This window comes from Triplophysa rosa, linkage group LG16 (genome assembly GCF_024868665.1).
Source record: "Triplophysa rosa linkage group LG16, Trosa_1v2, whole genome shotgun sequence".
NCBI classification, from domain to species: domain Eukaryota; kingdom Metazoa; phylum Chordata; class Actinopteri; order Cypriniformes; family Nemacheilidae; genus Triplophysa; species Triplophysa rosa.
The window spans coordinates 14381941-14401122 of NC_079905.1; the positions used below are offsets into that span (position 1 = coordinate 14381941).

The 19182-nt window shown below is 38.1% G+C and overlaps 1 protein-coding gene across 4 annotated transcripts in view; it reads left to right on the forward strand.

Annotated features, from left to right (window-relative positions):
• pag1 (phosphoprotein membrane anchor with glycosphingolipid microdomains 1) overlaps positions 1 to 19182 on the forward strand; it is a 53386-nt gene that overhangs the window by 26218 nt on the left and 7986 nt on the right. The window contains exons 2-7 of one of the 4 annotated variants that reach the window (XM_057354596.1): positions 11266 to 11297; positions 13926 to 14156; positions 14513 to 14735; positions 15775 to 15826; positions 18308 to 18410; positions 18497 to 19035. In XM_057354596.1, coding sequence (XP_057210579.1) covers positions 14575 to 14735; positions 15775 to 15826; positions 18308 to 18410; positions 18497 to 19035 — 855 coding nt within the window. In that variant the 5' untranslated portion in view covers positions 11266 to 11297; positions 13926 to 14156; positions 14513 to 14574. Of the gene's footprint in view, positions 1 to 11029; positions 11160 to 11265; positions 11298 to 13925; positions 14157 to 14512; positions 14736 to 15774; positions 15827 to 18307; positions 18411 to 18496; positions 19036 to 19182 lie in introns of those variants that run through there. The other 3 variants (XM_057354597.1, XM_057354595.1, XM_057354598.1) reach the window with 3 other exon arrangements.

Consider the following 19182-nt stretch of genomic DNA (forward strand, 5'->3'; position numbering starts at 1 on the left):
GATAGTTCACCGAAAAATAAAAATTCTGTCATCGTTTATTCACTCACGTCATTCAAAACCTGTATATGACTCTTTCTTCTGTGAAACACAAAATAAGATATTTTGAGAAATGTCTCGGTGGTTTTGTGTCCATTCAATTGAAGTCAATAGGGGCCATTGTTGACCAATGTTCTTCATAAGATCATATTTGCAGAGGAAAAACGCATGAGGGTAAAATGATGAGACTGACAAAATTTGGCGACTCAAAAGTGACATGTTTGATGTCTCACTCATGCTACAAATACAACACAATACTAACAGGCCTTGAACACAAATAGATCATTGTGACCTTGTCTGTCATTCGAACGACTTGTTATTCTATACTAAGGAGGTCACACAGCTTCCATGTTTTCATCTTTAGGCCGATGAAAAGCATTACTTGATGCATAATGTAGAAGCAGAGAACACGATGAGAGAGCGGGACAGAGGGAAAGAGACATCCAAACAAAAGCAATATGGATTCATAGCATGTAGTGGCTGTGTTGATAAATGGTGTTCAGGAAAGGTCATTGTAAACGTCAGCAGAGCTTTGCGCTAACCCCCCCTTCTACACACACACACACACACACGCAACAGACACACACTTGTTTGACCAGCACCCCCCCCACCTCCATGTCTACTAAATCAAATAAATCAGGACTCCTCCCCCCTCCCACCCACATCTCAAACCCTGCAAACACGCTTTCCTTCACATTTCAAGGAAACCACACAGATGGGTGGAAATCAATAATCCAGTTACTTTAAAAACCTTATTGCTAAACATTCGTTTAATTGTGATCCAGGAATTAACCAAAACAGTGGCGTCACTTAAAAGCAGTATATACCTGTAGGCTATACATTTTTGAACAAAACATTGTTAAATATGTAAGGCATAATGTACAGTCAGCTGACCGAGAACCCATTATCGTAAAATAAACCCTGATCTCTGTTTTTGTGTTGCGATAAAACCGCCTACCTGTACTTTTTCCAGCTTATTACACGACTACCTATCCAATAAATAATTAAATCAAAATTAAATATTGATTTGAGTTCAGATTGTTTTATTATGTCAAGAGAATGTCACAGGGATGAAACCAGCACGCAAAATCAGCGCTTTAGAGTTTAAGCATTTAAAAAAAATGGACAATTTTTAATACATATGTGCGCTACAGCAGTGGCTAAAAGTGATGTACCGGGGTGTATATTTGTACAATATTTGCTTTAAAATCTCCCTCAGGTTAGATTAAACTCTCAAAACATAAGGTGTATGGTACAAAATGTACAAAACACTAAACATTTATTTGGCAAAAAAAAGTAAACTACAGCATATCAGATGGGTTTTATTCGAATATACAAAAAAAATAGCAAAATGTGTTATTGAAACCAATGCAAAATTGACCACAATATTATCTGTTATTATGAATATTTGTTGATCCTCTTGTGTAATATTTAGAAGCTATTCTCCTAACTGGGTCTTTATAAACTGCACATGTGTTGCCTCCTTAAAGTCCCAGTGAAATAAAAAATGACAATGCCTATTTTTTCATGAAATATTGCAGCGTTTATGGTAAATAGTTTATCAATGTGGGTCATTCTCTTTTTAAAATTGGTGTGCCCTCATAATCTTTATCACTTTAATATGACAATCCAGTACCTCAGAGATGACGTATTTTTGAAGGCTAACCCGTAAGCGTGCTGGTTCCCTCGACCGAAAGCCTATGCATTTTTCCCGTACACTTTTGGAAGATCGCAAAAAAATAAGCTCTGTGATTAACAACGGTTTATGATGTTTACACGTTTCCTTCCTGAAATGATGTATGTTAGAAGGCTTGGGCGGGGCATCCGTTAACTCCTCCCCTTCAACTGTCAGTCTGCTGCCAGTTCCATTTCAAAATGCAACGGCTGTTTTATACATCCAATCAAATCGCAGAGAAAGAGGAAATCCACGCCCACTATTTTTCGCATTCCATTTCACTCTGAAATGCGTCAAAATACGGAACTACATGTAAAAACGATCGCAACTTCCGGTTCACGGGGACTTTCAATTCTTCTCAAAGCTGAGCTTCTGTTTATGCGAAATACAACTCTGCAACATGAATACAAAGTTTAAAACGCATGTTTAATAATATATTTGAATAAGGGGATTAGATGTCAATTGTCCATTGTCCATTTGGACATTACCACTACTGTGTATAGTATCCTTTTTCATTCTTACACTACTTGTATAATCATATTTCATGCTCATGAATGATTATTTCATAATCATCTTTCATACTCAGTTACTTAAAGTTTGTTAGGTTGCAACAATCTACTTGACAGTTTTTCATCTGACATCAAACAAATGAGAGGTTGTGGTGAATAAGTGTGTATTAAGAGGCTGGGTTTGTTTTCTAAGATCCAGCAAAGTGAACATCCAGCTTTTAATAAATCAATTTGCTTTGCTGTTGCTGGACTGAAGAGCCCTTATGAAGAAACATGATATTCCCATGTCAATTTGTCCATTGTCTTCCCCGCCCGCTGCATTAAAGGGACAGTTCACCCAAAAATGAAAATTCTGTCATCATTTATTCACCCTCGAGATGTTCCACACTGTATGTATTTCTTTGTTCTGATGAACACAGAGAAAGATATTTGGAAGAATGCTTATAACCAGACAGATTTTGCCCCCCATTGACTACCATAGTAGGAATTTTGGGGTGAATTATCTCTTTAAAGCCTCATTGCCTCGCAGTAACCTCGTTGGTGACGGGCGTGGTCATGAGGTTGTGATATGTGTCTAAGGTGATGATGATGAAAATGATGACTGATTAATCTCTTTTAAGGTGATACACTTGTACCTTCAGTACGGAGCAGCAGGGCAGAAACTATTCTCAAACTCTGCACTAATCCCTTTATCTGCACTGCGATGCCTCTCACTGGAGCTCCAATGTCAGACACCAAAGTTATCAGCATCTCTGTCAGACTAAAATATAAGGTCTCTTGTTGAGAGCCTGTTAATCTAATAAGCAAGCACCATCTCACTAAAACAACTGTCGCTTTCACCCTCTTCATCTTAATGCAATTTGAAATCTTTTGGGCTTGCTTTATTAATTTGACACAAAATGTGCATTTGCGTTGCCTGAGCAGAGCAAAATAAAATCAATAGTCAAACAACAATAGTGCAAATGGATAAAAAAATTAATAAATCGTGTCGAATAAAATGTTTAGAGTTGTTTCTAGTTGCGCCACAAGAGTCACAGATGAGATCTTTTAATATCAGACATCAATGAGAAACAATGAAGAGCAAATGGAAACTTTGCATCATTTTTCTCCATCTCATAGGAAGAGTTTATTTCCAAAATGATTCAAATATCATGTTTTTTTTATTGTGCATCGCATTTCAATTAATATCAATCAAACTGCAGTTGGTTTGTTTTGATTCAAGCCATAATAACTTAAAAAATACAGCTAACTAACAATAAAAACATGATAACATAATAAAAACATGATTTTTGAAAAAAATGTAAATTTTATAAATGTCTCCATTAGAGAAAAGATCTCAGCAGTGTTAAACTGAGCTCTGATTTGCCTGCGATCAACAGGCAATATTGTTGAAGATTTCAATATGAACTTCATTTCTCATCAAATTTGCCCAAATCTGGATTATTTGACCCACACAACATTTATTTTAAAGCCCCATACTCTTCGTGTATTTGTTTCTGATTTTATTTCTCCTAAGCAATTTTAGGAGAAACAGCTGAGACTAAATTGTTACGTGAATGAAATACAACTGACTCCATCATCAAATCTCCTGAGCTGTTAAAGAGGAATAACATTTTACTCTTTCCTTATACCTCCAGTCAAAAGAACCTGCAATGTTTCTCAAATATGGCTTTGTCCCTCCTTCAATACAAGTTTGGGGTGTTTTATAACATAATTATGATGACTATATCTTTAAATCTGAGGTCCAAACTGAGGTCCAAAAAAAAAGAACGACTGAAGAGTTCAAATTAAAACAAAATCAGGTCCTTTATAAAGGAATGTTAGGATTGTGTATTCCCTGCCATATAAAACAAGAGACTGGAAAAGCCATTTGATAGGGGAATGTATTTGGGAAGCAATAGTCTCAGACCCAGGCGAGCAACTGTTGCCTTTGGCAACTCAGACCGAGCAAGCTATTGGTCATTTTTTTTGCCAGAGCCACTATGAAGCATCAATGGATCACATGTAAGAGTCTAGTCCATCTGAAGCGTGTACCTTTACTTTACAATCAGACAAACTCTGTGTATCTACATTCATGTATCTGTGTCTGTAGAATCTGCAGTGTTTGGCTGGCATACAAGGTCAGAATAGAAAAAAGTGTGGGAAAAGCTTCCATACATAGAAATTTGGCCTGAAGTTACTTTAAAGTCATGGACAAGCACACTGCAAAAATGTTCCTCCCTGGGGATCACAGAGAGGCTGTGATGATTTTGTGGAAAAGCACAGCTGGATGGCTCCCGAAAACACATCCGGTGATGGATTCTCATGCGAACGCCAGCGGCATCTCCTGAATAAATAATTGCATTTGAGCGGGGCAATTCAATAAGGAATTTCTGGATGCGCTGTTATCCTGTGCTTTTCTGCTAACAGAAGCTTTGATAATAACTCATCTGCAGCAGAGGAGGGATCTTGCTCTAAAAAAAAGATCTTAGTTATACTGCAGTATTTTGCAACCCCTTATGGATAAAAGTTGCCTAAAACTATTTCCAGTATGAGTCAGATAGGATAGCACAGTTTCTATCGGTGAATAACTTATTAGCTTATAAAAACCCAACAGTTCACAGCTTCTTTCTGGCCGACTTAGAGGAGAATGACACATTCAACATACAGTATGTTATTTGTTAGCTTACAACTTCATGTGACAGAAAGCTCCTTCTGTTTAAAGGCCCAATGAACCGGAAGTCACTGTCGACTTTACCTTAGTATAGGAAGCCGAGGAGATGACGTATTTTTGTATGCAAAACCCGGAAGCGAGTGAGCATTTTAGGACTTCCGGTTATATCGCTCCAAAGTCTATGGGTTTTTGGTAAATCACCTGAAATAAGGTCTGTGGTTAACAAAATGACATAATTCTATGACTTAAAACACACCAATTATAACCCGCTTGTGATTTTTTAAAGCCTTATTGTGTCTTAAAAACTGCGGTTGCTAGCAACTTGCTAAAAGCGACTACTTCCTTTGGCGGGGACGTTAGACGTCATCACGCATACAAAGCTCACAAATAATGCAACATGGGCACAAATCTCTTAAAACGTAGATGAGGATTATCACGGAACACATTTTTAATAAAGTTTGAAAGAGTTGTCGGAGGTTTGGTGGTGGTGACGTTGATATCGAGCGACCTTAAGTGTAGTCTGTTTATAGCATCTTGTTAGCTTTTTACTTCTGCCGATTGTATTTCGGCTTCAAAAGTAACAAATATGGTGTTCATTTGTAAAGATTATCTTGATAGACGAAAGTGGTAAACATCGTAAACCGTTGTTAATCACAAAGCTTATTTTTTGGGATCTTCCAAAAGTCTATGGGAAAAATGCATAGGCTTTCGATCGAGGGAACCAGCGCGGCGCTTACTTCCGGGTTAACCTACAAAAATACGTCATCTCTGAGGTACTGGATTCTCATATTAAAGTGATAGTTTACCCAAAAATAAAGATGTAAAAGTCCTCATTTACTCACCCTCTTGTCATTTCAAACCTGTATGAGTTTCTTCTGCAGAACACAAAAGAAGATATTTTGAAGAAAGTTAGTAACCGAAAAGTGCCGGCATCCATTCACTTCTATCGTATGGACACAAAACCAATGCAAGTGCATATGGGTGCCGGTGACCAACTTTCTTCAAAATATCTTCTTTTGTGTTCTGCGGAAGGAAGAAAGTCCTACAGGTTTGAAATGACATACGGATGAGTAAATGATGACAGACGTTTTATTTTGGGGTAATCTATCACTAAGTCATATTAAAGGCAATTGAGAACCAGTTCCCAACACCCAAAACCCTCACAATAGCCAGTCTAACCTTAGAAAGCCTGGACACAACCCCCTCACCACCGGAGGTCAATTCATACTAAGAAAAAAACAGACAAGGCTGACCATCATGTATCTGGCTGCAACGTGACCATGTGTCTGGGAGAACAGAAGGAAGAAGACAGAGACCAGCCTGTTTTGTCCTGGACACAAGAATAAACCAAATCATTCGATGTTCTCAAGATGAATACGCCCCTGAAGATAAGATTACATCATCAGTAAACTAATGAACTGTGTACAGTCTCATTATGAGCAGTCTTGGGGGCAGAAGAAACAGGAAATCATTTCCTTGGGTCAGTGACTCATCTGTGCCTCACAGCACACAACTAACCAATCGGCGAGCGCCCGGCCCACCACGAGCCGGAGGGCCCGTCCAATTAAAACAGCCACATTTGACTTTGTATCTCTATGGCAACAGCTCTCATCCCATGGGTTAATCATCTGGCGTGGAAATTGATACCCGGTTGGTTTGCATAGAAAGGGATCTTGCAGTGGCATTTACTATCAGTGGCGACCATTGAGGCAATCTGTGTGAAGGTCAGATAGCCACTAGGATATGATGCTGTGTTTATAGACTATCTCCAAACAAAAATGAGAGGAAATATCTATTTACACTGATAGAGTCAAAGTGTCTGTTTGGCTTTGAGGTTTCTTAGAAACGAGACAGATGTTAAAAAAAGGGCACGTTCCTCTTCAAAAGCCAATGAGTTGTAAAACAAGTGTTCCAGTGTGTTGGAGTGTGCATGCAACAGCTGTGCCCCTCTGTTCATCCACAGATAGAGTGATTACACTTCAGAATGACATCCCATTACTGCCCGTCTCCAGACTTAGAGACACTGTCATTTCCTACCGCACGTACCAATGGCAGTCTTGACCACCGTCGCAGGCTGCACATAATAACCACACAAAAAGACGCAGTGATGCTTACAGTAGTTATTATCTTGGACAGATTTTTTGCCTGGTTAAAGGCGGGGTGTCCGATTTTCGAATTACGCTTGTTTAGACAAAGTCGGGCCGAGTACCAAAATAACCTTGTAGCCAATCAGCAGTAAGGTGTACAGTGCACAGGACAGACATTAGTCGAGCCGAGCGCTGACGAAAGCGAAAGATGGGGGTATGGGTGTGTCTGTTTTGGTGATTTGAAAATCAACAACGGCTCAGAGAAATCGGACACCCCGCCTTTAATCCAGTTTTGTTAAAGTGTCTAAACGTTTGGCTGATCAAATCTAGGTCCATGATATTATTTCCCGTTTTCATAGCGAAGGTCATGTCAATCATATTGCATTGTGGGAAATGGCAGATGTGGACATTGCTTAAAGGAACAGGTCGCCCAAAAATGAAAATTCTGTCATCATTTACTCATCCTTGAGTTGTTCCAAATCGGTAAATAAATGTCTTTGTTCTGATGGACACATAGAAAGATATTTGGAAGAATGGCCACCATTGACTACCATATTGAGGAAAATTACAATGATAGCCAAAAGTGCCCCAGAACTGTTTGCTTTCCCACATTCTTTAAAAATATCTCCAAAATATTTTTTGCACACTAGCACGCCAACACATACACAAACTAGTTTATATATGATCTTGTAATGAACTGCAGGCACAGAGTTAATGTTTCACTAGAGATCTTGTTTGCTGAATGCTGTAACAAACCAAACAAAATTACTTCCGTAAAAATGGTGTTTTAGGTACTAATAATAAAACAAAACAAAAAAGCACAGCAAGTAATGTCATTTTAAGGAATTTGTGCTGGGATTAAAGTATTGGCAGTCTGATCAAAAAAGAAAAGTCTTCCATGATATTATTTCCGTTTTTATTTTATTTCCGTGTTTTCATAGCGAAGGTCAAGTCGATCACATTGCATTGTGGGAAATGGCAGACGTGGATAAGGAACAGGTCACCCAGAAATAAAAATTCTGTCATCATTTACTCACCTTCGAGTTCCAAATCTGTATAAATGTCTTTGTTCTGATGAACACAGACTAAGATATTTAGAAGAATGCTTGTAACCAAACAGTTCTTGGACCCCATTGACTACCATAGTAGGAAAAATTGCTTTATAATTTTTGTTTTTCTGTTGAACACAGAAGATATTTTGAAGAATGTAGGAAAGCAAACAGTTCTGGGGCACTTTTGACTACCATTGTCATTTTTCTTACTGTGGTAGTCAATGGGGTCCGAGAACTGTTTGGTTACAAGTATTTGTCTAAATATCTTTCTCTGTGTTCAACCAAACAAAGAAATGTATACAGATTTGGAACAACTTGAGAGTGAGTAATTTATGACAGTATTTTCATTTTTGGGTGAACTGTCCCTTTAAGAGTGTGTGCTAAGTAATCCCTAAATTGGGATTTTGTGTGTTTGGCAGATTCTTACAGACCCCTTTCTCTTTCTCCTCTTTCAGTCTCTCTCTCGCCAGTACCCCTTATTCTTGGTCAAATTAAAGGAGTGAAGCATTGGCTCACTTGGCTGTTTGTCCAAATCAGCCAGTGTAAAGATCTCATTTGCTTACTCGCTCTTTCCCACACACACAAATAGACTCACACTTCAGTCAACACCAGCTTAGGTAAATGAATTTGGTGGAAAGTGTAAACGGGACGAAAACAAATGAACAGAAATCAAATTATCCTCCAACAATGCTGAAGATAACAAACGTTCAGGTGCGTAAAGCAGAATGTGAAGATTAGTGCAGCGAGTTATAGCGCTGGAGATGTTGTTTTAAAATGCTAATCCCATTCAGCAGTGACAGATGAACAGTGACATGTTGCCACGGTTACAGCGAGTGACCCAGATTATTCTTGACCTTTATCTCATACTTCAATACATTTACACCAGCACTGAACCACTGAACTATGCTGACAGTGGGCAACAATGTTAATAATACCCTGAAAAAATCATTACAATACATGTGTGTGTTAGTGTGAATGAGGATGATTATTTAATGCTGTGATATTCAATGCCCCCATGTTGTGGAATTAAATGATTTTACAGGTGTGCTGTAACTTTTTTGAACTTTTTTGCCTTGCCGACTACAAAACAGCCCAAAACTCCTATACACATATATTGAAGAAGCCAAACTTAGAAGCCAAATTTAGGAATCAAAATGGAAAAATACAAGCGAACAATCCAAATTTGCATTTGGATAATAAGCATTTCAATATACATTAGTTCAACATACAGAAAGCAAACCTCAGGAGTGAGATAAAGTTACCAGCAATGTGAACAACCGAGAGAATGTCAAGACACTTGAAAGCTTTAATAAAAAACGTAGACTTTTCTTAAATACATGGTAAACATATTGTGTTGTTAAAATGAATATGAACTTGTTTTCTTTGCAGTACTCAAGGTCTAAAAACAACTCTGCTTCTGCACTCTGAAAGTTTTCACTTTTATTTTTTGACCTATAATATTATACTTTTTATCATATTTAATATTTGTATATATTTGATATTTTGATTTCATTTGATTGTTTGACTTTTTGCAGTCAATACAGCCAATGTACTTGTATTTTGTAATAATACCATATATCCTACATTTCATATACTTTTTTGCCTGTATTAAAGGGAGAATCACCCCAAAATGAAAATTGTCATCATTTACTCACCCCAGGTTGTTCTAAACCTGTGTACATTTTGTTGTTCTGCTAAACACCTGGAAAGATATTTGGAAGAATGTTTTAAACCAAACAGTTCTGGGGCACTATTGACTTCCATAGTACGGAAAAAACTACTATGGTAGTCAATAGTGCCCCAGAACTGCTTAGTTTCCCACATTCTTCTAAATATCTTCTTTTGTGTTAAACAGAACCAAGAATTTGATGCTGTTTTGGAAAAATTTGAGGGTGAGTAAATGATGACAGAATTTTCCTTTTTGGGTGAACTGTCCCTTTAAAAGCTGATTAAATGCAATGCAATATTGAGGAAAGCTTCATAGAAATACATTTAAATTCAATTAAAAACATGCAGATACAAAAATATTTAGAAACTGGTATGAATACTGTTAGTAGTTCACAGAATAAAACAAAAGCAATCATTTTACCTGATGCACCGATGCCATTTTTACGAGTACATTTGCATACTGTTTTGCACTATTTGCCTGGCCAGGGGGGCTGCTTTGGAATTAGAATTTTAAAGTTTTACTTAATTAATATTGCATATAGGAATTTACAGTCTGTTTATTTGACCTGTGTTTCTCTCTCCTTTATCTTAAATGTGTGCTTTTCACTGTGCGTGTGTGTCTGTGTGTGTGCGTGCGTGTGCGTCCGTGTGTCTGCACATCCGTGTGTCTATGTCTATGTGTGTTAGTACGTGTGCATATTGTGCGTGTGGCGTGTTTTGTATGTGGGTGTGTCTGTCTTCTGTGTTTTTACAGGTATAACTTTAAATGTTTTGCTTATAGTCAGTATGTCTCATGTACAGCTGCTTTGTAACAATGAAAATGGTAAAAGCGCTATATAAATAAAGTTGAGTTGACTTGAGCTTAGTATCGATACCAGTATCGGTGCATCCCTAATTTTACCTTAACACATACCTATAAATAGTAAATTCCAGATCTGTATATGAGGATGGGCTCATTTGACTGGACCAGTAAGCAACCACCTAGCATGTCATCCAAACACCCTTCAGAACACCCTAGCAACTGCATAGCAACGCATGGCTGCAAATGATAAAATCCAGTTTTTCTCGGTTTCCATCAATCTTTATCTTCATTATTGTTGGAGTCTGACTCTCCATACAGTACACTCATTAGATTGAATCATTACACTGAGGATATGCAGTCTTTGGTTGCTATAGTGATTTTCCTTCAGAGTTTGCAAGGATCTGGCTGATCTAGCTGACAAACACACAACAGATTTGGTAGAAGGGCTGATTGTCACACGCGGGTGCTTACATGCATTACAGCAGATGTCTGACATGTGCTCATGCTGAGAGACTCATAAGAGCTCTGCCATGGGGTGAGGAGCCAATGATCCACACTTCATCTGAACCTCAATGCTGAATTTCATGCCGATTGCTCAGTGTCGGAGATGAATTCTATACTGTATTATCATAACATTTATGATCGATCTTTAATCAGTTTTACTGTATGAGGATACAGTAAGTCACACATGTCAAAATGTTCTACAGTGTGTTGTTTAGTCATATATTGTAGACCTGTCTTCCTGAATCTAATGGCTTGCTCCTTTTCTCTGTTTCCCTGCAGGCAACAACCACCAAAGACAAACAAGTGTTCAGGTAGGACTTGTTTGTCATTTTTGGTTCGGGGAATTGTGCAAGATCTGAATTTTAATCTTTGTGCTCTCGATTTTGGGATATTATTTTTCCAGCGTAGAATGCAAAAAGCATGAAATCATGTTTCCTCAAAGGAGAAGTGTGCAATTTTCTGCCTTCACACACAAAACAGGAAAAAACGAATGATTTAAAATACTGAAAACAATCTTTACAGTAAGGTTGTATTTGTTAACATGACTAATAAATGCATTAGCCAACATGAACTAACAATGAGCAATATAGTTTTTCATCAATTATTAAAGGGGTCATATGGCACGGCTAAAACCAGAGGTGGGTAGAGTAGCCAAAATCTTTACTCAAGTAAAAGTACAAGTAACTAGAGAAATTGTTACTCAAGTAAAAGTAAAAGTCACTATTTTAAAAATTACTTGAGTAAAAGTAAAAAAGTATGCAATGAAAAAACTACTCAAGTAGCTAGTTACTTAGTTACTTTGTATCTGATTATATAGGCCTACTACATAAAATTAATATTAACGCCAATATTTTAATATTACATTTTAATCAATATTTTTAATTATCATAAGCAGATATCTTTGCAATATACATACAGAGACTAAAGAATAGACAAACACAGAAGAGACAAGCATTTCTGTACATTTCATCTAGTCCTGATGTCAATGTAGTTTACACAACTTATCTAGAATAATAGACCATGTCAAACTAAAGCATGAACTAAACTCAGAGCATTTAGATGATCTAGAACATCTGCAGTGCTCTCTTAAATGAAATACACACTTTTGAACAAAGCTCATGTTTTCTCGTGTTGTCACGTGTGTGTTGTGAAACGCTCTTACTTGTAAACAAACAGTAAACAGTGAACCACACGCCCATCAACAAGTTTTCTTCCTTCTGTTCTTCAAATGTATATTTCTGCAAGCCCACGTCTCTGTGTCTGACAGGTAACGCGCATGTTGCTGTGTCTGACGAACAGGTCGCGCAAATGGCGGGCATTTATCATTGCTGGCAAACAATATGACACATTTGCAGTTTTGATTGTATAGATTTAGATTAATATCCACTTCATCCAACGCTCTTTGTGTTCTGCGTGTTCTTAAGTTTCGCGCTACGAGGAGTGAGTAATCCTGCTTCAGATGATTCAGATCGTGCTGCGAACTGAACAAATCATTTGAACTGATTCATTAGCCTATTCAAGTGGTTTTGCCCATTGTTCAATTAATGCTTTCAAAAGAATCGACTCAAAAGAATCGATCACTCGGGAATGCCCATAAAAAGAGATGACAACCTTGAAATAAACAACGCGTTTTAAAAAGCATATTTTAAAATGAAGGAACGAAGGAACGTCACGCAATGTAAGTTATGTAACGAAGTAAAAGTACAGATTTTCTATGAGAAATTTACTCAAGTAAGAGTAAAAGTACACACTTTTAATTTTACTTAAAAAGTACATTTTTTCCAAAATGTTACTCAAGTAAATGTAACGAAGTAAATGTAGCGCGTTACTACCCACCTCTGGCTAAAACTAATATTATTGTTTGTTTTAGATGTAATGTAATGTGTATACACCATTTAAGGTTCAAAAACGTTGTATTTTCCGCATACCGTGCATGTTTGTATCTCCTCTTTGCCCCGCCTCTCTGAAACGCGCAAAGCTCATCGCTCTGAAAAGCGAGGTGTGCTATGATTGGCCAGTTAACCAGTGCGTAGTGATTGGTCGAATACTGCAAGCGTGTGACGGAAATGTAATGCCTCTTACCATATTTGGAACATCAGGTTCCAGAGCAATTGTACTGACAGGTAGATTTGTGGGGGTGTGGTTACACGAGTCGTTTCAGGCAGGTCTGGGTGAGCATTCGCTTTTAGATAGAATGCATCTTTTGTTCCCACACTTTCATTTTTGCAATTTTACGTGTCTAATACATGCATGGGCAACTTATAACACACCAAAAACAAACAGAAAAACACGTATTCGCGCCATATGACCACTTTCATTTTTGTTATTGTTAATTAATGTCAATACAATTATTCATGTTAGTTCATTGTGCATGAACTAATGTTAACACACACAGCTTTTGATTTAAAAAATGTATCGGTAAATGCTCATATTAACATGTACTAAGATTAATTGTTCGTTCATGTTAGCTAATGTATTAACTAATGTTGACAAATACAACCTCATTGTAAAGTGTTACCAACAACCTAATAGGTTGGTTAGACCGAGCTATACTCAGTTTTATGAGTTCACTTAGTAGTTTGTTTAACAAGGACTTTTTAGGAGTAAGGACACAGCGCCGTTAACATGTAAATGCCTACGCACCAGTTACATTTGCATTGGATCTGATGTTGCACAGTTGGGTGTTTCATCTAATATTCTCACGGCATGCATTAACCATGCAAATTTAAACAGTAGGCCGAACATGTTTGTGTTAAAAAACTAGCCAACGGAGAGATTCCATCCGATATAATTTGTACAGAATCAATGCCAGCTTTACCCTTCAGGACTTTGGTTGGCTTTTCGTTTGCTCTTATCGGAAAGATTGAGTGATGAGGAAAGTCTCACCGCTATGAGAGACAGTCCATCCTCCTCTCCCTTCTCTTCTGCTCACACAAAAGATCAGACGGGCTGCAGGCCTCGGCCTCCGCTGGGATGCCAGATATGTGATGGTTATCAGTCTATTCAGCTTGTGGAGGTGGGGCACGGCATCACACAGCATCCTGGACCAGAGCTCTGGCATGGATTTTTGGATCGCTGTCAAATGAAAGTAGCCGACATGTTTGGGTTGCTAAGGGAAAAAGTTTAAGAACCGTTTTTTCAGGCCGAGTTGTCTGCGGTACGGGAGAACGGTGGGTTTTGCTAGAGCTGTATTTGTCTGCCCCCTTGTGGCCGGCTTGCAAAACTTTTTTTACTTTAGTGAGAGATGTTTACAAGTTTGTTCGATGACGTCATTTCAGTTTGACATTATCTGTCTAGTCGATGTTTAGAGATCAAATTTGAATGCTAACTGTTTTACTTACTATTTAAAAACGCAGCATACATTGTATTCATTCACAGGCTCTATTAGGAACAAAATGATGAGGTTGCACTTTTTTTTCTAATTTATTCAACTCGTTCTATCAAGTGCAAAGGTCTTTTAGTTCAAAAGCATCAAACTGTTTTTTATTCTCTTCCCCTCCCCCATTCTCTCTGTCCATTTTTTTAGTATCCAGCCTCGGCAGTGAGGTGTGTTTGGTCGATGAAGGCCACTCACCATTGTGATGTATAATGGCTCCTGTGCTGAGTGCTGTGTTGGGGTCAGGGGCCGTGGGGTCAGAGGTCGCAGTGCTGGCTAAAGGGGAGCTGGCTCTTATTGGAACGCTCACGGGACTCTCTGCTTTCCTGCTGCTCTCCGTGCTGCTGCTGCTGCTGTGTGCGAGCTGCCAGGGGTGGGTAACACAACATGAAAACACTTGCATTTCTTCATACTTCTGCTATTTGTGTTGTGCAAACATGATTTCTAAATTAAAATTGCATAATGGTGTTTCAAACTAAATGTTTTCCTTATAGACGGTTTCATCGGACGCACTCGCCTGGCCCGAAGTTAACTTCCAGTCTGTGTTTGGTTATACTATTATATATATAATCTTTTTTTTTTTTAATTTATATTCATATTAATTTATATAAATATTTTATTGTATAAGAATTTGACTAAATTACATTAAAACTATTCAACATTCTTTGCCGAGGTCTACTGGAAGTTAAGTTTGGGACACTTAACGTTTGTTTATGTTGTTGCTGCTAAAACCGTCTATATATATGTTGGTATATGTACATGTATAACTCATATTTCCATAAACACATCATACAAGACATCTAATCGCAAATGGAATAGAAATGGAATTGAAATACAAAATTAAGTTAAAATGTAAATATAATTGTTATATATAATATTTATATAATTATTATAGATAATATCGTTAATTTTTATATTCTTACATGTACTGTATATTCATATTATTTTAATTTCTTTAATACAGTATTCGGTTAATTAATATTTAATTTCTAACTTCATGTTCAAAATGTTCCAAAAAATGTATATTGTTATATTCTCTAAATAAAATGAAAAAGTTCACTCCAATTGTTAGTTAGTAGTTAAAAAATTGCTAACTGTTGGCACTTCTGTTAATCATCAATCTTAAAATGAGTTCATTGTTGCAGATTATATATCTGTTATATGCAGTTGGCCTATATATCATATACTGTAAATAAAATGTCGTGCAAAGTCTCATGTGTATATTTACATTCTATACATCACAACAAACTCAAAATGCTGAGTTCTTCAATGCAAATGAACCCTAATCCCTTATTCAGATCCATTTTAATTTGCTGTCTAGAACAAGGTTTTAATGTCTTGGAATTTGGTGCTCAATGATTCACAAGCAAAGCTTCAGACTTAATCAAAATTTCTTCACATTATCTCCACAGGCAGAAACAAGGGAGCGGGCCCCCAGGAGACCATGAAAACCTGATGAATGGGGTATGTAAGCATGAGTCTCTATAATGCTTTTCATTTCAGGGGATTTACCCTTAACCCTACAGAACTTCTTATTTAACATTTAAAAAGGCATTTTTAATTACACAAACCCCAGGATTATGTGAACCGTGTTTAGTGTGTTTTGGCATCAGTGTTTTTGTGTGACCGCTGTGCTTGGGGGCTTGGTAAAGTCAGGGATCGTGGAGGAGAATGGACGGTTATTGTGAACCACGAGGTTTGTGGGAGGAAAGCGTGAAGCACACAGATGATCATTTCTGTTTGACCGGGGGGCATGAGAAACTTCACGCATGAGTCGTCTTGCTCTCTGGATCTACTAAGTGAAATTATCATCTGGGGGAAGGAGTTCAAAAGTTCAGTAGATGTTTAGCCATCAGTGGATTAGTGTGACCTACTGGGGGCATAATTGATTTAAAAATACACACACACACACACACGCACACACGCACCCACACATACACACACACACAAACAAACAACTGCATACGCATGCACATAAACAGCTGTATAGACGGGGCAGATAGGAATGGATTGTGGTTGAATCGCTGATTGTAAATGTCATTATATGGGCGCGGTCACTGCCAGTTTATGTTCATGGCTTGTTGACTGTGAAATATACGATGAATACAATAAATGTATTTTGTGCCAGATGTTTAGTTAACTTTGCTCATGTTAACTTTTATGATTTTCACTTTATTCGTTTTAGCTATGCAAGCTAAATTTGCATGGTGTGCTATATTAACCTTTCACATTCTTGTATCTACACTATTAGATATTAACTATGTACGAGTTAATATTCATAGGTTTTTTTTAGATAAGGGTAAGAGTTTGCGTGCCTTTTCATTTTATTCGGTCGTTTTTTTGGTTTGCGTTACACTGAATAATATGGCAGTTGTTTTGGACATTAAGGCTGGAAACAGATTCAGCATCAGGCAACAGCAAACGTTTTCAGTAACGGATAACATTGGAGAAATACGCGAATCACTTTCAAGCATGATTCATTTAAACCACATAACAGTAGGGGATCGCATGATAAGTACAGCATCTCAATATGTTCGCCAACACGAGGTGACAAGGGTTAAACATGATAGTCAACTAACTGATCGCTTGAAATAAAATAACCAATACATTCTGACATTACAAGACTGTAGGTTGTAAAGTTGCTAAATGTGACAAACGTGACAACAATAGATATAAATAAATCTTTCTAAGCTGTGATGCAGTGGGCTGTGCACGTGCACTAGACACAAGAGCTGTTGGCTCACGAGTACCTGGGTTCAAGTCCGACCCGAGTGATGTCCTGATCCCATATCCTCATTCTCCCGTGTGCACAAAATAAAGGCAAAAGGCCCCTAATATTGATAATAAATAAAACATGGACAAGCAGTGAAACCATTTTAATTATTTGTGCCCCAATGTACAGTAGGCCTATTTGATCGCAAAAGATAATAACAAACAAAAACAAACATTTTATGGCAACATCTAGGCCCCTATGCAAATGCTATAAATGAGAGACATGTACAGCCGGAGGAAAATAATGTTTTTCAGTTTTTCTGAATTTACTATTTTTAGATATGTGTTTAAGTGAAATGATTGTTTCTGTTTCATTCTATGAACAAGTGACATTTCTCCCAAATTCCAAATGAAAGTGTCTCTTTTTATGTGCATTTATTTGCAGAAACTTTAACCGGGACAAACGGATAAAAAAACAACGTGAATACTGCAAAGAAAACAAGTTCATGATCATGTTTAAACAAAAATACTAATGTTTTTTGAATTATTTATATGAACTTACATGCATCTTTGCATTCTCTCAGTCTTTCACGTTGCTGTTTATTGGTGATTTTATCTATAATTTCGGTTGAAAATCGACAAACAAGCTGGACTGGAATTTCCACAATACATGCAGAAAATGGCAAAACTGTAGTGGTCTCTTAATTTTCCCTGCAGCTACAGTATATATGACAAAACATACAGTATTACATAATGTGGGTGTTAATGATCGCAAAACTCTTCCGGTTTGATATGATCTCTGTTCACACTGTATTGCAAATAAGCATCAATGATCTAAAGCTTTGAAGAACCCTTTAGTTTTGATGGATATCTGGAGTCTAACCTTTGCACAATAATGTACATCTCGCCCGTGATTGTAATGAAGAAGAATACACTTAAACGTCGCTGTCTGTCACAGACTGACAGGTTAAATGGAGTCTATGTCTTGCTTTGACAGTCTGAGTGGCTCTCAGCTTTAACCTTCTGTCTTAAGGACTTCATCACCCTAGCAACAGGCTAAATCAAAAGACTGCCACTAGGTGGTCCCATAGAGCCACTGTTGCTCTGCTTTGGTTTAAAGATGCAAACAAAGAGCTCGATCCAAGTGTCTTTGTCTGAAAGGTGACTGCATCACCGAATAACATTTAGACCGCACATAGTGCGTATATAACATTATAACCCCATTCTCCACAGGTGTCGGAAAAAGAAACGTGCAGCCAGTCGGCACAAAGTCACGGCACTGATTTGGAGGTCAGCAGCTCCCATAATGGGCCTCTCACAAGTGGTACAGGTACAGGTAACGGTTATCCAAATATTTCTCATTGAAAGCTTTTTAACCAACTTTGAGAAATATAAACACCGTCCCCCATTCTTCGTCCCCAGTACTCACGGACACGATGGACACGAGTCCCCAGCCCTCAGAGGACATGCTGTCCAGCCAATCGGAGATCAGGTCATCCAAGTGTCATCAGGACCGGGAATTACCCAGCATCCCACCCACGGATGCCCTCAAGGCAGCTGTGCTCAACGGTCAAGCTGCTTCAGGTGACGGCACGTATGAAGTGCTGAAGGACGGCGCCTCCCGAGACGTCAGCGTGGAGGATTCTCTGTACGAAACAGTGAAGGAGCTGAAAGACATCGGCCTCCCCAACGGTACGCTGAGCCCGGAGGAGCCGCCCGCACCTCTAGTCAACGGTCACCCCAGCCCCGCCACACCGGATCGGAACGTGCTGCCCAACGGCGTTGAGTACGCCTCTGTGAACCTCAGCAAGAAAAGCCGTTATAGCACTGATATGGAAGCCAGGCGCTCGGCTGCCATCGTGGATCCTGAAGAGCTGGAAGATGAGAAACCACCTCCCGTTCCAGATAAAGTTTTGGATGAAAATGACAACCAACAGATTAACGACCTTCCAAATGGACAGGTGGTGACCTCATCTTATTTTTATAACACCTTTAAAAGTGCATCTTAAAGCTCCTTAGAAGAAGAAGTAAAACAACAACAACAACAAAAAATGTATAAAAATGATGCAGTAAACCATTCAAATATTAAAATGCCATTCGTAACTATT